Consider the following 20,580-nt stretch of genomic DNA (forward strand, 5'->3'; position numbering starts at 1 on the left):
TGAGCAGACAGTAGTTGCCCAAGCTGGCAGCTGGCAGGCTTCCAGCATCCCAAAACTGCTGACCTCATTAGAGACTGTGGGGACAAACCTTCTTGGATACCAGCGGTCTTAGAGCAGCGCTGCCCTTGATGCCATTTGAACTCTGCGCTCACCTTGACGCCTGATGTAGGCACAGGTGGGTAAGGGGAAAATGGGAGCGACAGTTGAGAAAGATGCAGGGGCTACTGGGTTGCATGGTGAAGGCTAGGGGAAAGTGCATTCAGGGACAGAAACGCCCTGAGCAATGAAGTAGCCCTGGGTGGCCAAGCAGGAGCAGCCCAGCGCGTTGACACTGCCCCAGCCCCACCACACTCCTCTCCAGTCCAGCCCTGTTCAACGTCTTCATCAATGACCTGGATGAGGGCATTGAATGTATCCGTAGCAAGTTCACATACAACACTAAGCTGGGTGGAAGTGTTGATCTGCTGGAGGGTAGGGAGGCTCCAAAGGGATCTGAACAGGCTGGACCGCTGCGCTGAGACCAATGGCAGGAGGTTTAACAAGGCCAAAGTCCCGGTCCTGCACTTGGGGCACAACAACCCTGTTGGCCACACTCAAGATGGCGGCCCGCACCGCCCGGCTCTGCCGCGCCCCTCTCGCTTGCGATTGGCGGAGGCGCCTGTCAATCTGCGGCGCCAGCCAATCGGCGTGCTCTGCGGCCGCGGGGGCGGTGCCGCGGCCTGGCCGCGCTGTGGGGGCCGCGCGGGATGAGCCGCCTGGGGCCGTGGCTGCGGCGGGGCCTGGCGGGCGGCGGCTCGGTGACGGGCATGGAAGAGCTGCTGAGCCGCTCGGTGCCGCCGCTGCCGCCCTACGAGACCAAGGAGAAGGCGCCGCCTCCGGCCGAGCTGCGCAGCGCCGAGTTCGTGCGCTACTACCGCGGCCTGCAGGCAGGGCCGCCCAGGGCGCAGCTCCTCGCCCGCTTGGCCCGCGACTTCGGCGTGGATCACGCGCGGGTGGCGGAGTTCAGCGCCAAGGTGCTGCAGGCCCAGGAGCAGCAGAGGGAGCCGGGGGCGCTGCTGCAGGCCGAGGACAGGCTCCGGTACTACCTGAACCCCCGGTACCGGGGTCTCTTCCAGCACTTGGGCCGCTTGGAGGACGGGCTGCGCTTCCTGGTGGAGCTGAGGGGCGACCTGGTGGAGGGGCTGGCGAGCAAAGCGCTGGACGGGCCTCATGTTAAGGTGAGGGCCCGGCTGGGGGTGACCGGCTCTGAAAGGGAGTTGGGGCAGGCGCAGGGGATGTGGTTTGGGCTTCTTATCAAGCTACGGGACAGCGTCCAGAGGAGGCCACTAAGTTGGTGAAGGGTCTAGGTGGAAAGTCATGTGAAAAGTGGCTGAAGTCACTTGGTCTGTTCAGCCTGGAGGAGACTGAGGGAGGACCTCACAGCTTCTTCCCAAGGGAAGGAGGAGGAGCTCATCACTTATGGTTGGACTCGGTGATCCAAGAGGTCTCTTCCAACCTAGTGGTTCTATGAGTTATTCTGTGATACATCTCTCTGGTGACCAATGGCGGGACTCGAGGGAATTGCAGGAAGATGTGCCAGGGCAGGTGTAGGTTGGATATAAGGAAAAGTTTCTTCACTTAGAGGGTGGTGTAGCACTGGAACAGCTCCCTAGGGAAGCAGTCATGGTGCCAAGCTTAACAGCATCCAAGAAGCGTTTGGACAATGCCCTCAGACACATGGTGTAAATTTTGGGGTTGTCCTATGCTGGGACAGGAGTTGGACTTGATCATGGAATCATGGAATCACCAGGTTGGAAAAGACCTCTGAGATCACCGAGTCCAACCATACCTATCTGCCACTAAACCATAACCTTAAGCACCTCCTCTACCTATCTTTTAAATACCTCTAGGGATGGTAACTCAACCATCTCCTTGGGCAGCCTGTTCCAGTGCAGCGGGAACAAGCAGGGTTCTTTGCAGCAGCCCAGGGGCCTCACAGCAGTCAAGGGGCTTCGCAATAGCCCATTACCCTCAAAGGAAGGTTCTTGCAGCAGTCAAGGACCCTTAGAGCAGTCAAGGAGCCCTCACGGCAGAATCCTTGCAGCAGCCAAGGACCCTCACAGCAATCAGGGGGCTTTGCAATAGCCCATTGCCCTCACAGGAAGGTCCTTGCAGCAGTCAAAGACCCTCACAGCAGCCAAGGGGCTCCACAACAGCCCAAAGGGCCCTCAAGACAGCCAAAGGACCCTTATGGCAGCCCAAGGGGCTGCACAGCAGTCAAGGAGCTTTGCAGCAGCCCAGGGCCCTCACAGCAGCCTTGGGGCTTCACAAGAGCCCAGGGCCCTCACAGCAGGGCCCTTGCAGTGGGCCAGGGACTTCACAGGAGGGTCCTTGGCCCTCACAGCAGCCAGGGGGCTTTGCAATGTCCTCGTGGGTCCATTCCAACTGAGGTCGTTTCCGGACTCTTGCTCATGGTGCTGCTTGGAGATGCTCAACGTTGGGCTGAAAAGCAGCCCATGAATGGGATTCGCTGTTGAGGTCCATGGCATGCCTTGAACCAAGCCCCATCCCACAGGCCATGGCACCGGTAGGAGCTGGCATTGCTGACAGATGAGGAAGGGAGGGGCCCATGGTGTGAAGTAAGGGGTTTTCCCAAGGGAAGCAATAGCAGGAGGCTGGGCTTTGGTCTGTCAAGGGCTGGTGTTAGGGCAGTGAGTGAAGTGGATATTGACATAGTGTAACACACGGCAGCTGATGTTGGGCTGCCAAGATATGTCATAAGCTTGCTGCAGGAGTGACTTCTAGTGGCGTGACTCTCAAGTCTGATATGGAGCCAAAAATGACATAGCAGCTGTGTCCTGCTAATGATGAAGAATATCAGCAGGATAGAGTTGTCGTGACTTAACTCAGTAGTGTGTAGAAAATAGGTGAGCTGGAACATGAGTGGTCGCATGGTACAGCAAGGTGGCGGTGACATGGGTGTGGAGGAAGGAACTATGTAGCTGATGACAGTGGCAGGAGGTGACAGGACTTCCCAGAAGGTAATGAGAAAAGACAGTGGGTTGGTCAAATGCACTGTCTGTAACTTGTTTGTTGACACTCAGGTCCAAATGGCTTGACAAGAAAAAGATGGTGTTGATGTCAGTGCTCTTGGTTAACCATGGTTACCCAGTGCCTCACCACCCTCACAGTAAAAAATTTTTTCCTAGTATCTAATCTAAGTCTCATCTCTTACAGCTTTAAACTGTTACCCCCTCATTTTATCCATACGCTATGATACGGAGCCCCTCCCCAGCTTTCTTATAGGCCCCGTTTCAGTACTGGAAAGCTGCTATAAGGCGTCCAAGATTTTGAGACCTTTTGAGATCTCGTAGTGGACAATTTCAGAGTAGCTGATGATTGTTTCTTCATTAGTTTAACCGTTCCTGAATCATTAACAAAATAGATGATGAACTGCAAAGTGATGCAGTATTGTCTTCAGTTATTCCATCTATACATATCTTCAGTTTTCTTTCATAAATCTCTTCTTAAGTTGAATTGCTGTTTAAAGTAGATTAAGAAATGCAAATGCCTAACTTAATCTGATTTTATGTACTGTGTGACGTGCCTGGCTGTGCTGCACTCCTAAATGTGTCTCATTATTAGGCTTGTAAAGAGTCTGAGCACTGAAGTCACTGGACTATTTTATCAGTGTCCATTAAGTAGAAGCCGTAGTGCCCTAGCTGTAAGGATCCAGTGTAAGGCAAATTGAGTTGAAAAAGCTGACTTAAAAGAAATTGAGAAGAATGGTAAGTACCTTACTGGAAGAATTCCATAGACCTTGAACATAAACCTTGAACAATCCATTGGAAATACATAAAATGATGTGTTGTGCAATGGGAAGAAATATGTTGCCAGTAAGGTTTAGTTTATATGAAAGTTAATTATTAGAAGACAGAGTAGTCACCTAGAGTGAGACACGAAAATCACAGGTATCTTCAGTGACAATTTATTATGATATAGTACAAGTCTCTGTGTTTGCGTAAAACATGACGAAAGCTCTTGACACAAGTTTCTTGATAATCAAAGAGCAAAAATTTAATTCCTTTCATTGTTCTGTTCCTTCCTTCTGCCAAATGACAGGCACATTTTCCAACGTATTTATCAGTGAGTTGACTTACTGATGAGCCCTTGCAATGCACTGAGTGAAATTTGTTGAAAATTAGTTTTCTGAATGTGGTTCTTCCTCTTGCACAGAACCCTCTCACCTGCAGTACTTCTTTTCCTGTGCCAGTGTTTTCCTCGTGAGGTTTTTTTATATATTGTTTGCTTACTCAGTTTCAGCATTTGAAATACAGACTGGTGAAAAATTCACAGTGTTGTTATTTCAGGTAGCAAATCCTTCAACTATTGCTTTTAAAATACTCTTTGTCTTTCTATATGGTTTAGAAAAAGTGGAAGGTTCAACTTGCTGGCGAAAGATAATGAAAAAGATAGTATTTTTGTCAAATTTATCTATAAATAAGTATCTATTTTACCAAGTTGTACTGTCTTGAAAGAACTGTGGTTTCATTGGTGAGGATTCATGAGTGAATTAAGGTATCTTTTTGCTCAGGTGAAACAGTGGCTGTAAAGAGAATCAAAATATTGAAACAATTTGCTTTAAAGATTGAAGAAGCCCTTAACTAGGGAAACAACTGAAAGTTAAAAGTTTTTCTTTAAAAAAATATTTAGTATTCACCTATCAGAAGTCATGTAGAGCTGTTTTGTTATTGTAGATTTAATTTAAATTATAATATATATAAAGGCAAATATGAAACAAGAATTTTGTAACTTCTGTGTATTTGTATCTACACTGAAAAAAGGAAATGTGGGCATAAAATTAAATGAGTCTGATGCTGGAGGAGAATTACAGAATACATTTTATGGCCTACTGGGATTTTGTATTTACCCAAAAATGTCTAAAATATTTTTTAGACAGTCCTTAGTTTTTATTTTGCATTCTGAGAGATCTGTTAAAACAAGGATTACCCTCTGCTGTGTTGTAAATATAAAATATTTTTCTATTTCCTCAAAATATATATATCAACATAAGTAGCTTAGACTGTTAGATATTTGTTGATGAAGCATTTCTATTTTGTGTCTCTTCAATAAATCACAATAAAATAATATATACAGATGATTAAGTTGCTTGAAAATGCTTGTGTACACTTTACTCATTTTCTAAATGAGCAAAAATGGGGAGGCATGGAAATAAAAATTTTTGATTTTTTTAAGAATAAGACAAACAATATTAAACACAAGGGTCAGGGAAGTTTTCGGCATTACTGTTACCACTGCAGTAATTACCATTAGCGATAAAAAAAACAGAAAAAGCAGAGCAATCCCCTTTTGTTTGTGTCACACTTGAATCCCATTTTGCTGATGGGCACTTATCAGAGTAGGTCTGTAGGTCAGTGTGCCCAAGTGAAGCATATCGAGTTAAAAACTTCAAACATTCTGAAGCCATGGAAGTCTCAACTCTTGTGAGTCTGGCAGAATATTCGTGTTGTAGCCCTGTCGGATATCTAACCAGCAACTAACAATAACTTGAGCTGTGTGTTTGATGTGCATGGGGTGCTAGTTACTGCTGTTTCGTATTACGTTTATGTGTATCTGCATATGAATTTTCATTGTAAGGGGTATTTTGTTTTTTAATAGTTTGAGAGGGAAATTGAAGTAGTTCCCTCGTAAGAGAGGCGGCTTCTCTTAAAAAAAAAAAAAAATTAAGTTTTTCATAAGAGTTTTCCCATTTGTTGCCCAATAAGTAGGGACCTGATGTGAAGGTCCCTGTGAGCCTATAATTTGCTGTTTTGTAGCAAGAACACGGAATGACAAAAGAAATCACTGTTTATTATGCTTGGCTAATAGAAACTGAAGTGTAGCCGGTAATTATAAGTACTGATTTGAGTATGTCTTGTTGCTCATATGTAAAATGGAGATGCTGAATAATAAATATGTGCTTTTTTTCCTTTTTAATGAAGTGTTGGAGGTGTAATTTTATGAAAGGCCTCTGAAATGCAAATAAAAATTTACTTACCACTGAATTTACAAAATAAGAATGTAACTTGACCCTGTCATTGTTGGTGTCAAGCCTTTCAGAAACTTGGGTGTAAACACAACTCAGAATTTTGCTCAGATGTCTTGAATTAAACACAGTTTTGGATAATATAAAATATTTGATGTTCTTCTGTGCTAAGACATTTTTTCAGCATACATGGTTGCAGTCGGACCAGTTGATCATAGTAGGTCCCTTCCAACTGGAAGTGTCCTAATTCCTTGGTTTGGATGCTGTCCTGTTGCTTTATAAAGTATGATTATTTACAGTGGACAGGTTGTTTTGAATTGAGTTGTAGTTCCCCATAAACAATATTCCTGTCTTCCAAAATTATTGCTGAAGGCACATCTGATGCACGTCTTCTTTGGTTGCAGTTGCATTGCATTTGTACAGCTGTATCCTGGATCCAAATTAGCTCTGTAATACATTCTGCATCTTTAAAAGTAGCGTTCTGTTCAGCTGGGCATCATTACGTCCCATTGTATGGAACATGCTTGTTAAACCTGTAGGTGATTTAAAGAAGCAAAATTCATCCGATTCCTATGTTTTCCAGATTTACCAGTATCTATGTGGCAAGCCTGGCTTTCTCCCAAGGCACTCGTTGCCATCTGAGCTGTGTTATTGCCAATAGATGCAGAGCAGTGTGTTCAAAATAATGACTAGCAGGAGTGCAGCCATCAGCAGTTTTCCCCCTAGCTGCTAGACTGCAGCTTGAAATGATGTTCCAAAATGCAGATGGATGACAAGAGAGCTGTAGGAATCTGTTAGTGTGACCCCAGATCTGACAACTCCAGTTTATTTTTCTGGCTTACGTTGTGCCCTTGCAAAAGAAAACAGAACAAGGTAATCCTGAAGTACCTGGAGACCTTCGCTACACCAAGGGATATTGGACCAAAATTATTTATGGTTATTTTCTAAAAAATTCAGAGCTGTGCAGAAGTAAGGATTCGCAAGGGGAGTATCTTAAGGCTAGGATAAACAAACCAATCAAAATATACATTCTTAGGACCCTTATACCTCTAAGATTCAAGAGAAGATCTGTAGGGAGGGGAGAGAGGAGAAAGGCAAATCTGTGTATGAGATATGAGGGAGTACTTGAACTGAAATTCAGCTTTTCCAAGTAAAACTGTTGCTGATGCAAGTCTTGAGGTTGCAGGGCAGTGCCTGCTCAGTTGTACTGCCCAGGAGTTGCAATTCCAGCAAAACTTGGCTGTGCCAGAAAGAACCTTTTTTGTAGGTGCTGCTATGCAGCCAGTTCTAGGCTCTTTTCAGCATGCCTTGTTTTACCTGCTGCTTTTGCTTTAATCCGCTAGCCCAGAAGCATCAGCAAAAACAGTTTGCTGGTATAGATTACAGCTACTCTAAATGCGTTTGAATGATGTATTGTCAGAGTGCGTCAAGTGATGAAGTGCCCTGAGCCAACAGTAATTACACATTTTTCACATAGTGTCATATGGTAGAAATAGCTTGCTCTTCTGAGGTAGTAAGGCAGCAGGGGTTTAACATATGTGTCCAGTAAGTCCCCCAAAGCATCAGACTTGCTATAAACGTGCAATAGATCCATCTGTTAGGGGAAGGTGTACTGCAAATCCCCCTCTTAACTGTCCTAGGTGCAAAATTTTGACATAGTTAATCTGGTCCTTTTCGATGTCATTTATTATGTTACTTCCCCACAGCTACTGTTGTGTAGGATGATATTACCTTGAGACAGAGAAGGCAGGAACATTTTAATCAAAACACCAATGAAAAATTGTGAAGACTGTCTCTTCTTAGAGTGAATTTGGGTTAACGTGATCCTTCATTTCTCTCACTCTTCAGTGGTGCTTGTAGCAGATAGTCACATATGTGTGTGTTTTTCAGAGGTTTCTTTTTTTATGCTGGTGCCACGTGCCTCCCATTCTTTACCAGTGGGGATTGCTTACGTTATAAATGTACTTAAGGTGAATTTTGTTTGCATTATTTCAGTTTCATATTCATTTAACTAACTCTTTTTTAGTAGCAAATGCAGGCTTGGTTCGGCCTTGGTAGTACAAGTGCAGGTGGGTGTACAATTTGGCAGACGAGTTTGAGTACAATTTATTGTATAACTGAAAGAGGGCTCTACTGAGAAAGTCTGACAAAAATTTAATTTAAAAAGTCTGGGAGAGTTGACCTCGTGTTCATGGATACTCCGTGTATTTGGAACAATGCAATTGACATTTTCACTATTTGAAGTTTTTGTCAATTTGTGCCTCAAAAAGTAACCTCTTCTTTTCTTACCTATTTGAGGCTGCTACTGTAAAAAATACAGAAAGATAGCATAAAGTTTTCATGCATGGCAGAAGTGTTCTGTGCAAGTGAATGGCTGTTTTCTTTCAGATGCTTCCTGTAGTAGCAATTTCTTCATAAAGATAGGTGCCAAACAAAAATGTATGTATTTCACTAGCACAATTTAGTAAGACTAGAAGGAGTTTTGGAAAGATGTTTTAAGTAGTAAATTTTTCCTGGATAGGTCTTTTTTGTTCTGCTGTTTTGGTTACATGTAGCAACCTTAAGTACATTGGAGCATAATTTTTGTCAATTTTATGTACAGTGGTGGTTATTTAGCAACAGTCTGAATAGAAGGTGAAGAGTTTTTTGTGTTTAAGTAAATGGTTATTTAGTTAGTTTTGGGTAAGCTTATGTTTCTGATCAGCCTGTTTGTAAATTGATGCTGTATCACACTGTGTCCTGTGTACAAATCAAGTGTGAGAACGAAAAATAAGCTCTAGAATCTCTTTAAGGGATATTCATGCTGTGCTGCATTAAAGAATACTTTCTAAACTCAATGAATTGTAGACAGGAAAATCTTGTAATGGTATAGGCAGCAGGGTATTAATAGTGAATATAAAATTCAGTATTACAATGAATGTTTCTGAAAGTATTTGATATTACAGTTGGCTTCTGTTCTGTATCATACTGTTCCAAATCTGTTATAATTTTTGAGTTCTGTAGATTTATGCTGCTGTTTTTGCTTTTCTTGCTCAAGAATTTTCCTACTTATAGGGAAGAAAAATTTTGTAAAGCATGCGGTTTTATCTACATCCTGTTCAAAGACACTCATTTGCTAATTTATCGTGCTGAGTGGGCATATACAGCTCCCGTGCTGAGTTGTACAATCCATGCTGAAGTCCTAACTGAAGCATTTTTGTAGTTCTGATGCCTAAATGTGCTTTGTGTTCCAGTCACCTCCAGTAGATATTCTATGTGCCTTGGAGATCTGTCAAAAGTACAAGCGTAATGTGTACCATGGTGCAGGATAGTGTCTTTAAACATTTTCATTGTTTTAGTCCTGTGTGAGGAAAGTTGGACTATTACTTGGTTGATCGTCTCAAACAGATGCATTAGTTTCTTTGAACTTCCCACTGTTGTAGTTTGAAATAATTAAGGTTATCTTTAGTAATATTCATATGTTCTCCCTAGTTTATTTAACAGGTAAGTTCATCTTTCTTCTGTTTGCAGGAAATGAATGGAGTTCTAAAGAACATGCTTTCGGAGTGGTTTTCAACGGGATTCCTAAACTTGGAACGGGTCACTTGGCAGTCGCCTTGTGAAGTACTCCAGAAAATTAGTGAGTAAGTGCTAAAAGTTGCTATTACTCATTGATGAAAAGGTGGTGAAGTGCGTGCGATTGCACAAGTCCACTATTTTTGAGGTACTACTTTTCAGTTCTGAATTGTAGGCAAAGTATAATTAAGGAATAGCTGCAGGGCGCTGGAACTAGATGATCTTTAAGGTCCCTTCCAACCCAAACTATTCTACAGTTCTGTGATTCTGTGATCAATGGGAAAAGTACTGACCTTATAGGGCTGGCAGGTGACCTCTGATTTTAAATGAAAAAAATATATTTTACTTTTTTTTTCATTTTCTCTTTGAGTTCTGAAGCTGTGCATCCTGTTAGAAACTGGGTTGATATGAAGCGTCGAGTTGGATCATATCGAAGATGCTATTTTTTTTCTCATTGTGCAATCCCAGGAGAACCATTGATAGTCTTGCATGTTGCACTAACCAGTGATATCTCCAGCAGCATCCAGGTACGGTCACTGATGCATTTAAGCCCCAGCAAAGTGTTCAAATTGCAATGTTCTTTTAAAATCTGTAACTTCTTATAATTTGGGGTTGGGTTTTTTTTCCACTTTTTTAAGATATGAGAGAGTTGGCACTTAAAAATTACAGGGATATTGAGTGTGTCTCCTGTGTTATAAGATAAGTTGTAGTTTTGGGGTTTTGCTCAAGTGGAAGAAGAACAAGAAATATTTAAGAAAAAATAACAAATGAGATTAAAACTTCAAAGTGGTTGTGATTACTTCTGAAAATTTTAAACCACATTACAGTTATTTCCTGCGCTTGCTAATGGATAAGCAGCTCTTCTTTCTAATTTTTGATGAGATTTTTGTTGTTTCTCACAGAGGGTGTTAAATAAGGCAGTGAGGGAAAGTGTTAACCCATTTGAAAGTTAAAAAGAAAGGCCCCCTCCCTCATAATGGTGATGGTAACTGCTACAAACTTTTTTTGAAAAATTCTTCTTTTCCCAGGCCATAGTGAAAGAAGTGCCGCCATTAGAAATGGAAGATACAGACAAAATTACTACAGCAATTTTCTACTCAATCAGTTTGACTCAGCAGGGACTGCAAGGTGTGGAACTTGGGACTTACCTCATCAAGCGGGTTGTGAAAGAGCTGCAGGTAGGTGTGACAGGGTGTACTTAAGACACTCTTTGGCCAGTATACTCCCCATACGTTGCTGTTTTAGTTTCTATTTTGTGTCATTGCTCAAATCAAGGAGCTGCTAGGTCTTCTCGTACACTTGTAGCTTCTTACCAGATCAGCCTTTGAAGATGTGTAAAGAGTTGGAATAATTTCTGTGTTGGTTAATATCTGCATGATGGAAATATTGTTACATAGTTGGTAAGCATGGCATGAGTTACTTGTGTTTGCCTCATCATGTGCTTAGGTTGTTCAAAAGTCAAATTAGGACATTTTTATTAAAGATGGTTTTCTTAGAGCTGTATTTGCAATGTGGTGCATTATATGATTCACCACTGTCTTTCAGTAGAGTGGGTGCTAACGTGCTTCCTTCCAGGCCTCTGATGAACATTTTCTTTCCTTAGTATACCTGACTGCTCCTTTTTTCAAAATCTTACACCTGCTGCAGTAACAAAGATACTTCTTGTACATTAATTAATTTGCCTGTTTGTTATATTGAATTGCCACTGGTTGTGTGTGCAGTTTTGCGTACTTGCCTTGAATGCGTCTATTACGAAAAAAGAGAGAGCGCTATTTCTTTGCCCAGGCATTTTTTACAATATAGCTAAGAAGATGTCTTTAACATTTGAAAGTCGCAGGAAAGAGCTATTTTATGCGAATCAGTTCTGTGAATTTATGTATAAATATCATTGCGTGCTGTGGGATTATGGTCGATAGTTTGAGAAATTATTGTAGAACCTTCTTCCAAGCAATTGGAGAAAGGAATTAAAATCCATTACTTAGATATGAGTGGTGTGAAAGAGACAGTCACAGTTTTTACTACTTAAATTATTAACAAAGCTACCACTTAAAAGTAATGACAACTACTTGTTTTTATATTCATTGTTCCAACATCTGGTTTAGTAATGATGTCTGGAAAATTGCGATTTAGAACTTCAGTTCTACTTAAAAATAACTTGAAATTGGTTGCACGAAATTTCTGCTGCTACAAAATGATTGATTGGTTAACTACGGAATCATAACCAACTGCCCTGTAGTTTTTTATTTTGTTTTATTTTTAACAGATATTTTGGCTGAATTTTATCGCTTCTTTCTTTCAAATGGCTTTTAGATTAATTGTCTAAAGTGCACTAGTCCAGGTATAATTAGGCTGTGCCATCTGTCTGATCTTGACTGAGGGGGAATTGGTATAAGTTCATGCAGTTATCTGCTTTCACATCTGAAAAATAATTTCTGGACAATTGAGTTGCTGTCATAAAATAAACCTATTGACAACATATTTGTCCATCACTGATTTGCTTACAACACTAGAAAATATGTGAGTTATAAAGGAAAATTAATACATCATACTTAGATAATCTATGGACAAGTTCCAAAATTTGATGTGTCCCAACAGAAAAATGTTTCTTATTTATAATTAGGGCAAAGTTTCTATATTTCCGTGTTGTAAAATCCATCCCTTCTTTGGTGTTCATCAAATACATGATGAATAGGAAACACTTTGACTGAGATGCCTTTGAATACATTCTAATCATAAAATTATTGTCTCAGGCTGAAAGATATGAAGGATAATCAAGGAGTGTTTATCCTTGTGGGTATGGTTCCGTAAGTTTTTTTTCCATTCTTTGATGTTAATTTTTTTTTTCTTTTCTTCCTGCTTTCTTCCTCTTCATTCTAGAGTATTGTTCTTCAATTCTGCAAAAACCATCTCCCATTACATATTTTACATCTGTGAAGTGACCCTAAATCATTATGTGGTTGTTATCAGAATTATTTGATGCACTTCTGTATTGCCTAGTCATTCAGTTTTTGTTGTCAATGTTGTCTTCCGTCTCAGTTGACTTTTCAGTGGAGAGCAGCCCTGTGTGTTTCAGCTCCAAAATACTTACACAGTAAATTTCTACAAAGTTGGATTATTCGGTGCAAAAGCAGGGCATATGATAATTAATACTCTTGGCAGCCTGTTTTAACCATCTCCCAAAATTCTGAAAGTCCTACCTTAGTGTATTAATTACACATGTGTTCTCTTTCTCTTTGTTCAGGTATAAGCAAAGGACTTTACAAGGTTGTCCCTGTTCAGGTTGGACATAATTCTTTGGAGCAGCATTATTGTCACTTACGTTAAAAGGGACAAATGATATAGCAGTAGTGCTGAGTTGACTCGGTGACAGCAGCTGAAACAATGTAGCCTCAGCAAAAAAATCGTGGGTCAAAAATTACGTCTCATTAAGAAAGCTTCAAGCAGCCTTTGTTAAAATAGATAGTTGAGGTCTCTGATAGGAAGAGGATTCTTTAGATAACCTTTGCTTGGCTTTGCAATAAACAAATCCTTATTTAAAGTGCTGCTGAATCACCAAGTGTTCCAGCTTATGTAAGCTGAGATTCTCCTTAATTTGACCGATAATAAAATGCTTTGGGAGGAGGAAACCTTTTGAAGGGGCTGAGAATTTTGTTTTTCTTTATATTTGAATTGTTGCACTTGTATAACTTGTTTGAGTTAACTTTTGTGGACATCTGTTTGATCTGCAGAATGTTATTCAATTCACATTTTCCCAAGGTGCTGCAAACTCTTAAAACTTTTTTTTATCCTCTAGGAAAAAGTCTGTTATCTTACTTGCCTTAACTTAACCTGCTCTGACACTTCTACTTGTAAATGCCATTGTAACCTCAAACCCGAATTCTTAGCTGTCAGTCTTCATAAGGAAAACTCCAAATTGGATCTCTCATGAATGTATATCATTAGATCAGAAAAAGACACTAGCTAAGCTAGGGATATGCTAATAGCCTTTTTTTTTCTTTACCATTGGAGTCTTTATTTGGGAAGATTTTAAAAAACTATATTGACACATCAGTCTAGCAGGTATTTGCACTGAGAAGTGGCATATATAAATTCAGTTGGTACCAGATTCCTTAAAATCTCATTAATAGACAATTAAGATAGAGCTTATTTTTTTAGAAATCTTGCTAATTTGCCTGAACTGGTCACATGCGGTGCTAAACACAAACGAGTAGGGTGGTAGCACTTCTCACCTTCAAAGAATGTCAAGTGCAGATTGCCTCATGAAGGTATTTCTTACAAATGGGTTTTTATTAGAACCGTTAGGAAAACTGCAGCAGAAGAGGCTCTGGCGAAGATTACAACCCTCAATGTTAAGCACTGTTAGTTTGAGGCACGCGTAGAAGTTAATGGCCCCTGCTTTTGAGTCTTTCACTAATTTAAGCAGATGGAGGACGTATGATGTTGAAGCACAGAAATGGATCCTTAGTTTCATCTCTTTAAATGTGCACAGTTAGCAGTTTGAGTCCTTAATCTCTACCTAGACATTATGATTTGGCATTTGCCACAGGTATTGTAATATAATTGAGTAAAGAGGAGGGATATAATGGAGATCAGAATAGAACCTCAGGGACGTAGCTTGTGTCGCATATAAAGGGCATCCTGGGAGCAAGTGTGCTGCTCTAAATAGGAGATTTTTCTTTTTTTTGGTAGTTGCTTGACAAAAGTTTCTACACAAATAATATAGAAGGGCTTTGTAAACAGGCGTCTGTTGTTATCTGAGCATCTCCTGTTTGGATTATTTTGGGTAAGCAGTGAGATGAATTTATTAGTCCACTGATACCACTTTGGTCCCAGTTCTCCCTGTACCAGTCTGGGAATAGGCTACCTATGTATTCTGTGTAATCTCTTGGTTGTATTAATGTATATAAAGCAGGGAGCAGACAACGGAAATAATCTCTTGTATTTCTTAAATTTAAGCTTACATTGTTCCTAGAAATGAATTGGATTTTGAAACAGTTTCAGACAACCAGCAAGAAAACAAACAAACCCCAAATTGGGTACCAGAAAACAAGCAGGCAAATGCATTTCTGGTAAGGTGATAGGTGCTGGTTAATGCTAGACAGACAGATTTCTCATTAGACATTTAATTCAGAATGTCTTTGCAGCCACTCTAAATGGTCTGTAGCTACACAGAAGGTACATCATAGCAATTCGGTCTCTAGATGACAGACACAGATAACTGTGTTGAAGTCTTTGAGAAAACTGCTTGGAATTTTATTGCCTGTGTCATTTGGGGGAGAAAACTGATAGCTACTATGTGACTCCATAGAATGCTTAACAATTGGCGGCAGATTTTAGTTTTCTGGTTGGGCTGCTGATAATTGCTCGCTTAATTTGATCTAGGTGACCTGGGGAGATCATAATTTCTAAAATCAGCTTTGCTTTCATTGATGAAAAATGTGACCTTGGACTACAGCTTTCAGAGTGCAAAGCACTTTCTGGTGAGATAGGAATAATAGGAGAAATCTGCACTTGCCATTTATCTGTGCTTTTCTGCAATGGAAAAAAAAAAAAAAAAAGACAACCAAACCCAGAAATCTACCCCAAACCAAAATGAGCAGCTGTTTCCTAATGGTGTGTGGGTTTCTGACAAGAAAATAAACATTAATGGATCTCCACCAACAGCCTTAGAAACTAGCACATCAATTTAGCAACAACATAAATGTGCACTCTTTGCTGCATCTATTTATTTTTCTGCAAAAAGTAGCCGTCTCAGATAAGCTCCTAAACTCAAGCATTTATCAGATATTTAGTAGTTTGTACTGTAGCTTCAAAATGAGGTCAGTTTCCCATGTCTTATCTGTCCTAAGAAGTAAAAATTATGCACAATTTCTTCTTCAGTATTTATTAATAGAGTAGGAACTACTAACTTCCTGATAAATATTTTGAGTCGGGCTTGGTGAATAGGTCACTCCTGAAAGTGAATGATAAAGAACCGTCAACATCACAAGGAACCAAAATGTCAATTCCTTAATTAGGATCTTTGCAGTGGTTATGATTAGTACGCAAATATGGGAAGCAATTGTTCAGTCTCGCTTTTGTCATTGTGGCTGATGCATTGGTACACTCTTGGCTTTGCAAGCTGGGAGATGAGACTGGAATTGTTACACTGTGGAAACAATGTGCCTGCCTCAGTTCCTGTGTGAAAAGCCCTGTTTGTTAGTTCTGTTCAGTAGCAAAATAGTATTTTCAAAAACTGCTTTCTTAGCAGAGACAGTGCAGAAGACTTCCAAACTTGACTTTGTGTTAAGCGGCCTTTTCTCTTGTTCCAATCAGTTTTTCTTTCTACCTGAAAAAAGTGGTTCTGCTTCTCAAATGACGTTCTTCCCCTCTCAGGTTTTAACCCCAAACATCTGTGAAGAACTCATGAAAGAGGCCTAAGCAATGTCTTTTCAGAGGCACCAATTTTTATAGGATGAGCAATATAGTTGGAAAAAGAGGAAAACTTTTAAGGAATGTAATCCCATCTTTGGGTCAAAAAGAAATACATCCTGTATTCCTTGAATCCCTACCTAGAGGAAAATAGCCTCTAACAATCTTTTTCTTTTTCTCTCTTTTCTTTTTTTTTCCCTTTTTCATCCCCACTGCCCAATAGTAACATCTGTACTTTTTCCAGCAGCACGTCTAGGATTTTTCATGAATAGGTCATTAATATGAAAACTTTTACCATTTTGTCCCTATCTGTTGTGTTCTCTGTGTTATGGACTAGAGATGAACCTCGAGACACAAGAGGGAATGAAGACATAGAAGAATGAAACCCCATTTTGAAATCCAGTGTGTTTGGTGGGAGCTTGCTGCTGCTTAAGGATGCTGATGTGAAAAGGTTACTTCTCATTATAGATTACTGGTTTGTGTTTCTGTACTTTAAAGTTCATTTATAGGTCTGTCACATCCTAGAGAGTTGCTGAGCTGTCCTCCATCATTATTGTGTAAACAGGCAGAAGGTTTCTGGGTCACTGAAGGGAGTTGTGGCCTGCCCTTCTGGACAGAAATCCATCTAGGTGCAGTAAGAGTTGGCATGCAAAAGGTCAAACTGCTTGACGGCAAGACGGTCTTGGCAGCTAAGCTATGACCAGTCACAGTAGTCTCTACTGGTTAGTGTTCAGTACAGTGATAGAAACACGAAGGTAGCAAGTGATGCTGCTTGTTAATGTCTTGGCAAAGCTATCAGCTTTTTCTCCAGGAAGAAGTCTCTCAAGTATTTTTCCAGCCTTGAAAAATTCATTTTTATGCCATTTTTCTCCCTCCTCCAGGAGACCTCTGGTTTTGTGCTTGTTTTGTTGTGTCTTTGGTGGGAGCTAGTGTTGAATCAAGGGGAGTGTAGCTGACAAGGGGACATCTGAGCATGCCCCTCCTCTACCACGCTAATTAAGATCCTGCTGCCTTAAAGAAAAGTGGATTCCAGATGTGGTGGTTAGGCATAATCCTTGATTGAGAAACATTGTGAAAGGGCAGATGAAAGGTGATCAAAGGAAGATTTAGTGAGTGCATTTGATTCTGTATTCAAATGTTATAAAGTTACTTTGAATTGATTTGTGGATAGTCTTTATATCCATGGGAAACTGTTCAGCATGGAGTTGGGACGGCAAAGATATTTGCTTTGTTCTGTTCTCATTTTTCTGTCCCCATATATATATATTTTAATTTATTGTAGTCATTGCTCTCTTTTGCAAAAGCCAAGAGGAGACTTGTTCTAAAAAGACTGATCTGTCTACTCCAATCAACATCCTTTTTAATTAAAATGTGTTTTCTACATCCTTGCCTCTTGTAGCCATGATCTGTAGTAAGGGCACAACCCTACTAAACTCTTCTGGCTTATAAATGATGTATTCTCTAAAACTGTACAAAGAATGCTAAGATATCAGCAGAAATTGCTGCCCACAGACATCTTCCTTCTGTAGTTTACAGAGAGTATTTTTTCTATTATGAAATGGATATATGATGAAATCTGATCGTGACATAGTTATGCTTCAGAATTACTCTTACAAATAAAATATTATTCCATCCTTTAGTGGAGACTTGAAAAAGTTACAGGAGATCAACACATCACTTGTATTGCACTGCTTGACTGTGGTAGCTGTAGCAGTCGAGAATATGACACAGTCATGATCTTCAATTACAAAAATGCTTGTTTCATTCAATAAGATACACAAATGAATGATTTTATAAAATTGCTTTTTTCTTTATCCAGTTTTCTAAGGAGATGAAATGGGGCTTCTTTGTAACTTGGTCTTCCTTTCTTGTTCCTGTTTGATCCCCAAAAAGAATTCTTTGGCTTACATATCCGTGTAATAGCCAGAGAGCCTCAGATAAGGGGAGCAAGTGAGGTTATCCAGTTCATGCAATTATAAGTCACAAAACTGAAGAGGTGGTATATCTGAGCTGGCTGGTCTGTCATGGTGCCAGAAGCCAACAGAGCAGCAGCAAGCTGTTTGGGAAGCTCTGTGTGGGAAGGAAAGAGATGTTGTAAATAACGAGCTGAATACTATTCCATTTATCAACGTTGTTAAAAGTGGTACTTGGCTCCAGTCTGTAATGGAGGTCTGGCAGCCCGCCTTCCCTGGCTCCTGCATCCTCATGAAACAGAACGCAGATGGCAGCATTGTGTGGAGCGCAGTGGTACCTGAGGATGCAACAGTGCAGGTGCAATTCAAACAACCTAGCAGCATGTGTGCCATTAACATTTGCTAGTGTAAGGTACTATCTGAGCGATGATGACTTTTTAATGCTTATCTGGGTAATACTCAAAGTAGAAAAAATGCATTATGTAGTCATTTAAAGACAATCTTCTGTTGACATTAAAATGCTTCTGTAATGTTGATGAATATCTCCGTTCTTAACACTGCTTCCCGTATGAACAGTAATTAAAACAAGACTGTGGTTGTTTCAGTTTAGCTTCAACTTCCCTCTGTTCCTTGTCCCACTACTCTTCAATAAGATTGACTTTTGATGTAATTTTTTTAATTCCAAGTGACGGTGAGTTTAACGATCTTTATCCTTCATGTTGATATACCCCCAAACTAACACACAGCTTTCCTTATGGGTATTTTGCTTTACATGATTATGTGGTTAACAGTTTTTACTCATAAATTAGTAGGTGTAAAGTAGAAGCTTTGTTAGCTTGAAATAATTAGTAAACTGTGATTAAGCTTTTTACTGTAAACATCTGTTTCATACCTTGATATCAGCGTAATTTATAGTTTGCGAATAGTGTGAAAAGTAGCCAACCTGTATAAAGAACCTTTTTCAGAACTTTAGGAAATACTTCTTTCCCTAAAAATCTAGAAGTTGTACCTCTCCTGATTTTGCCATAGACTGGAATAATATACTGCACTTGATTAAAAATAATAGTTATGTATGAAAAATAAATGGTATTTAAAGTTTTTTGAAACTTACATGTTTAATTTAAAAAAAAAAAATTAAAAATTATTTTTCTGAATAACTTATTTATGGCATGTGATCATGTATGTTTATTTCTGCCTACAAAAGCACTACGCCAGAATGTAGTGTTTGTAAATACTAAGTACTTTTTCATAGATTGTGTGTGGATTGTAATTTAGACACTATTAAAATTTTCTTAGTGCTCCAAGTGCTTTCTAGACATTAACCTATTACTGTCAGAGTGACTTTTTTTATGTGTGTGTCTGTGTGTATCAGTTACTTTCTCAGAATCCTTAGTCTTTGCTTGATGTTGAGGAAGGCATATGAGCTGTCCTTTCACTCAAACTTATCATTGTCAACCACGACTAAACTAATGATTTTTTTTTTCTCTCCTTTTGTCTACAGAAAGAACTTCCTCAGATAAAAGCTTTTTCCACACTTTCGCCTATACCAGGATTCACAAAATGGCTTGTTGGTCTGCTCTCCTCACAAACAAAAGAGCTGGAAAGAAATGAACTTTTTACAGAATCAGAAAGGCAAGAAATCTCTGAAATCACAGGAGACTCTACTACTGAAACACTAAAGAAACTCTTAAATAACAATGAGTGGGTGAGATCAGAAAAATTGGTTAAAGTACTCCATTCACCATTTATGAGACTCTGTGCCTGGTATTTGTATGGAGAGAAGCATCGTGGCTATGCTCTTAATCCAGTAGCAAATTTTCATCTTCAGAATGGCTCTGTCATGTGGCGGATAAACTGGATGGCAGACACAAGCCCTCGAGGCATTTCTGCTTCTTGTGGGATGATGGTAAACTATCGATATTTCTTAGAGGATACAGCAAGTAATAGTGCAGCATACCTGAGCACTAAACAGATTAAAGCCTCAGAGCAGGTTCTTTCCTTGGTGTCTCAGTTCCAGCAAAGTAGCAAACTTTAATTAAATGTTACGAAAACTAAGAATGAGCTTTCCTCACTTATAAAGAGCTACAATATTCTGCAATGTCTATATTTAAATGAGAATGTCCATTATAAAACAAATGTTCTCAAGCACAGCAGGATGCTGAGTTATCTAGATTATCAATTGTCTTGCTTACATTGCCAAATAATCAAAACCTGATTTACCTCATTGAATCACAGTAAGTTCTGGACATGGGTTCCGTGCAAATGGGTTGGAGGTATTCATTAAAGGGTGAGTAAAATTCTCTCAGTCAGTTACAGTTCAGTGATGACTTGGGGGATCAGTTGAGAAGTTTCCAAATATTTATATTATACTTCAGCACTGGTAATTTTTTAATTTAATAAAGAATGTTTTTATTTAAGAGGTATGTGTGACCTTTAAATGAATAAAATAAACTTTCTCAATAAGTCATGTCTTATGGATTTCAGCATGTACCTTCCTACACTTAGCAGCCCTCCTTGATAACAGTGTCACCACAGCAGAAGGACCATCTTAACAGAATCTCATGCTGGTTTGTAATCCACCTGGATCTTCTGTCACCTTCTGTTATCATGTGTCTAGTAAGAAAATGCGGCGGCTGCTTGCGGAGGCTCCCTTCCTCGGCAAGCAATGGTAGCTGC

The 20,580-nt window shown here is 40.0% G+C and overlaps 1 protein-coding gene across 1 annotated transcript; it reads left to right on the forward strand.

The window, feature by feature from the left end:
* The first annotated feature begins 733 nt into the window (after positions 1-733).
* Positions 734-20,367, forward strand: MLYCD (malonyl-CoA decarboxylase). The gene is made up of 5 exons (XM_069868503.1): positions 734-1,217; positions 9,536-9,648; positions 9,951-10,107; positions 10,609-10,758; positions 19,406-20,367. The coding sequence occupies exons 1-5, from the start codon at positions 747-749 to the stop codon at positions 19,937-19,939; spliced, it is 1,425 nt and encodes a 474-aa protein (XP_069724604.1). The 5' UTR covers positions 734-746; the 3' UTR covers positions 19,940-20,367.
* The last annotated feature ends 213 nt before the right edge of the window (positions 20,368-20,580 follow it).

This window comes from Phaenicophaeus curvirostris, chromosome 14 (assembly GCF_032191515.1).
Source record: "Phaenicophaeus curvirostris isolate KB17595 chromosome 14, BPBGC_Pcur_1.0, whole genome shotgun sequence".
NCBI lineage: Eukaryota > Metazoa > Chordata > Aves > Cuculiformes > Cuculidae > Phaenicophaeus > Phaenicophaeus curvirostris.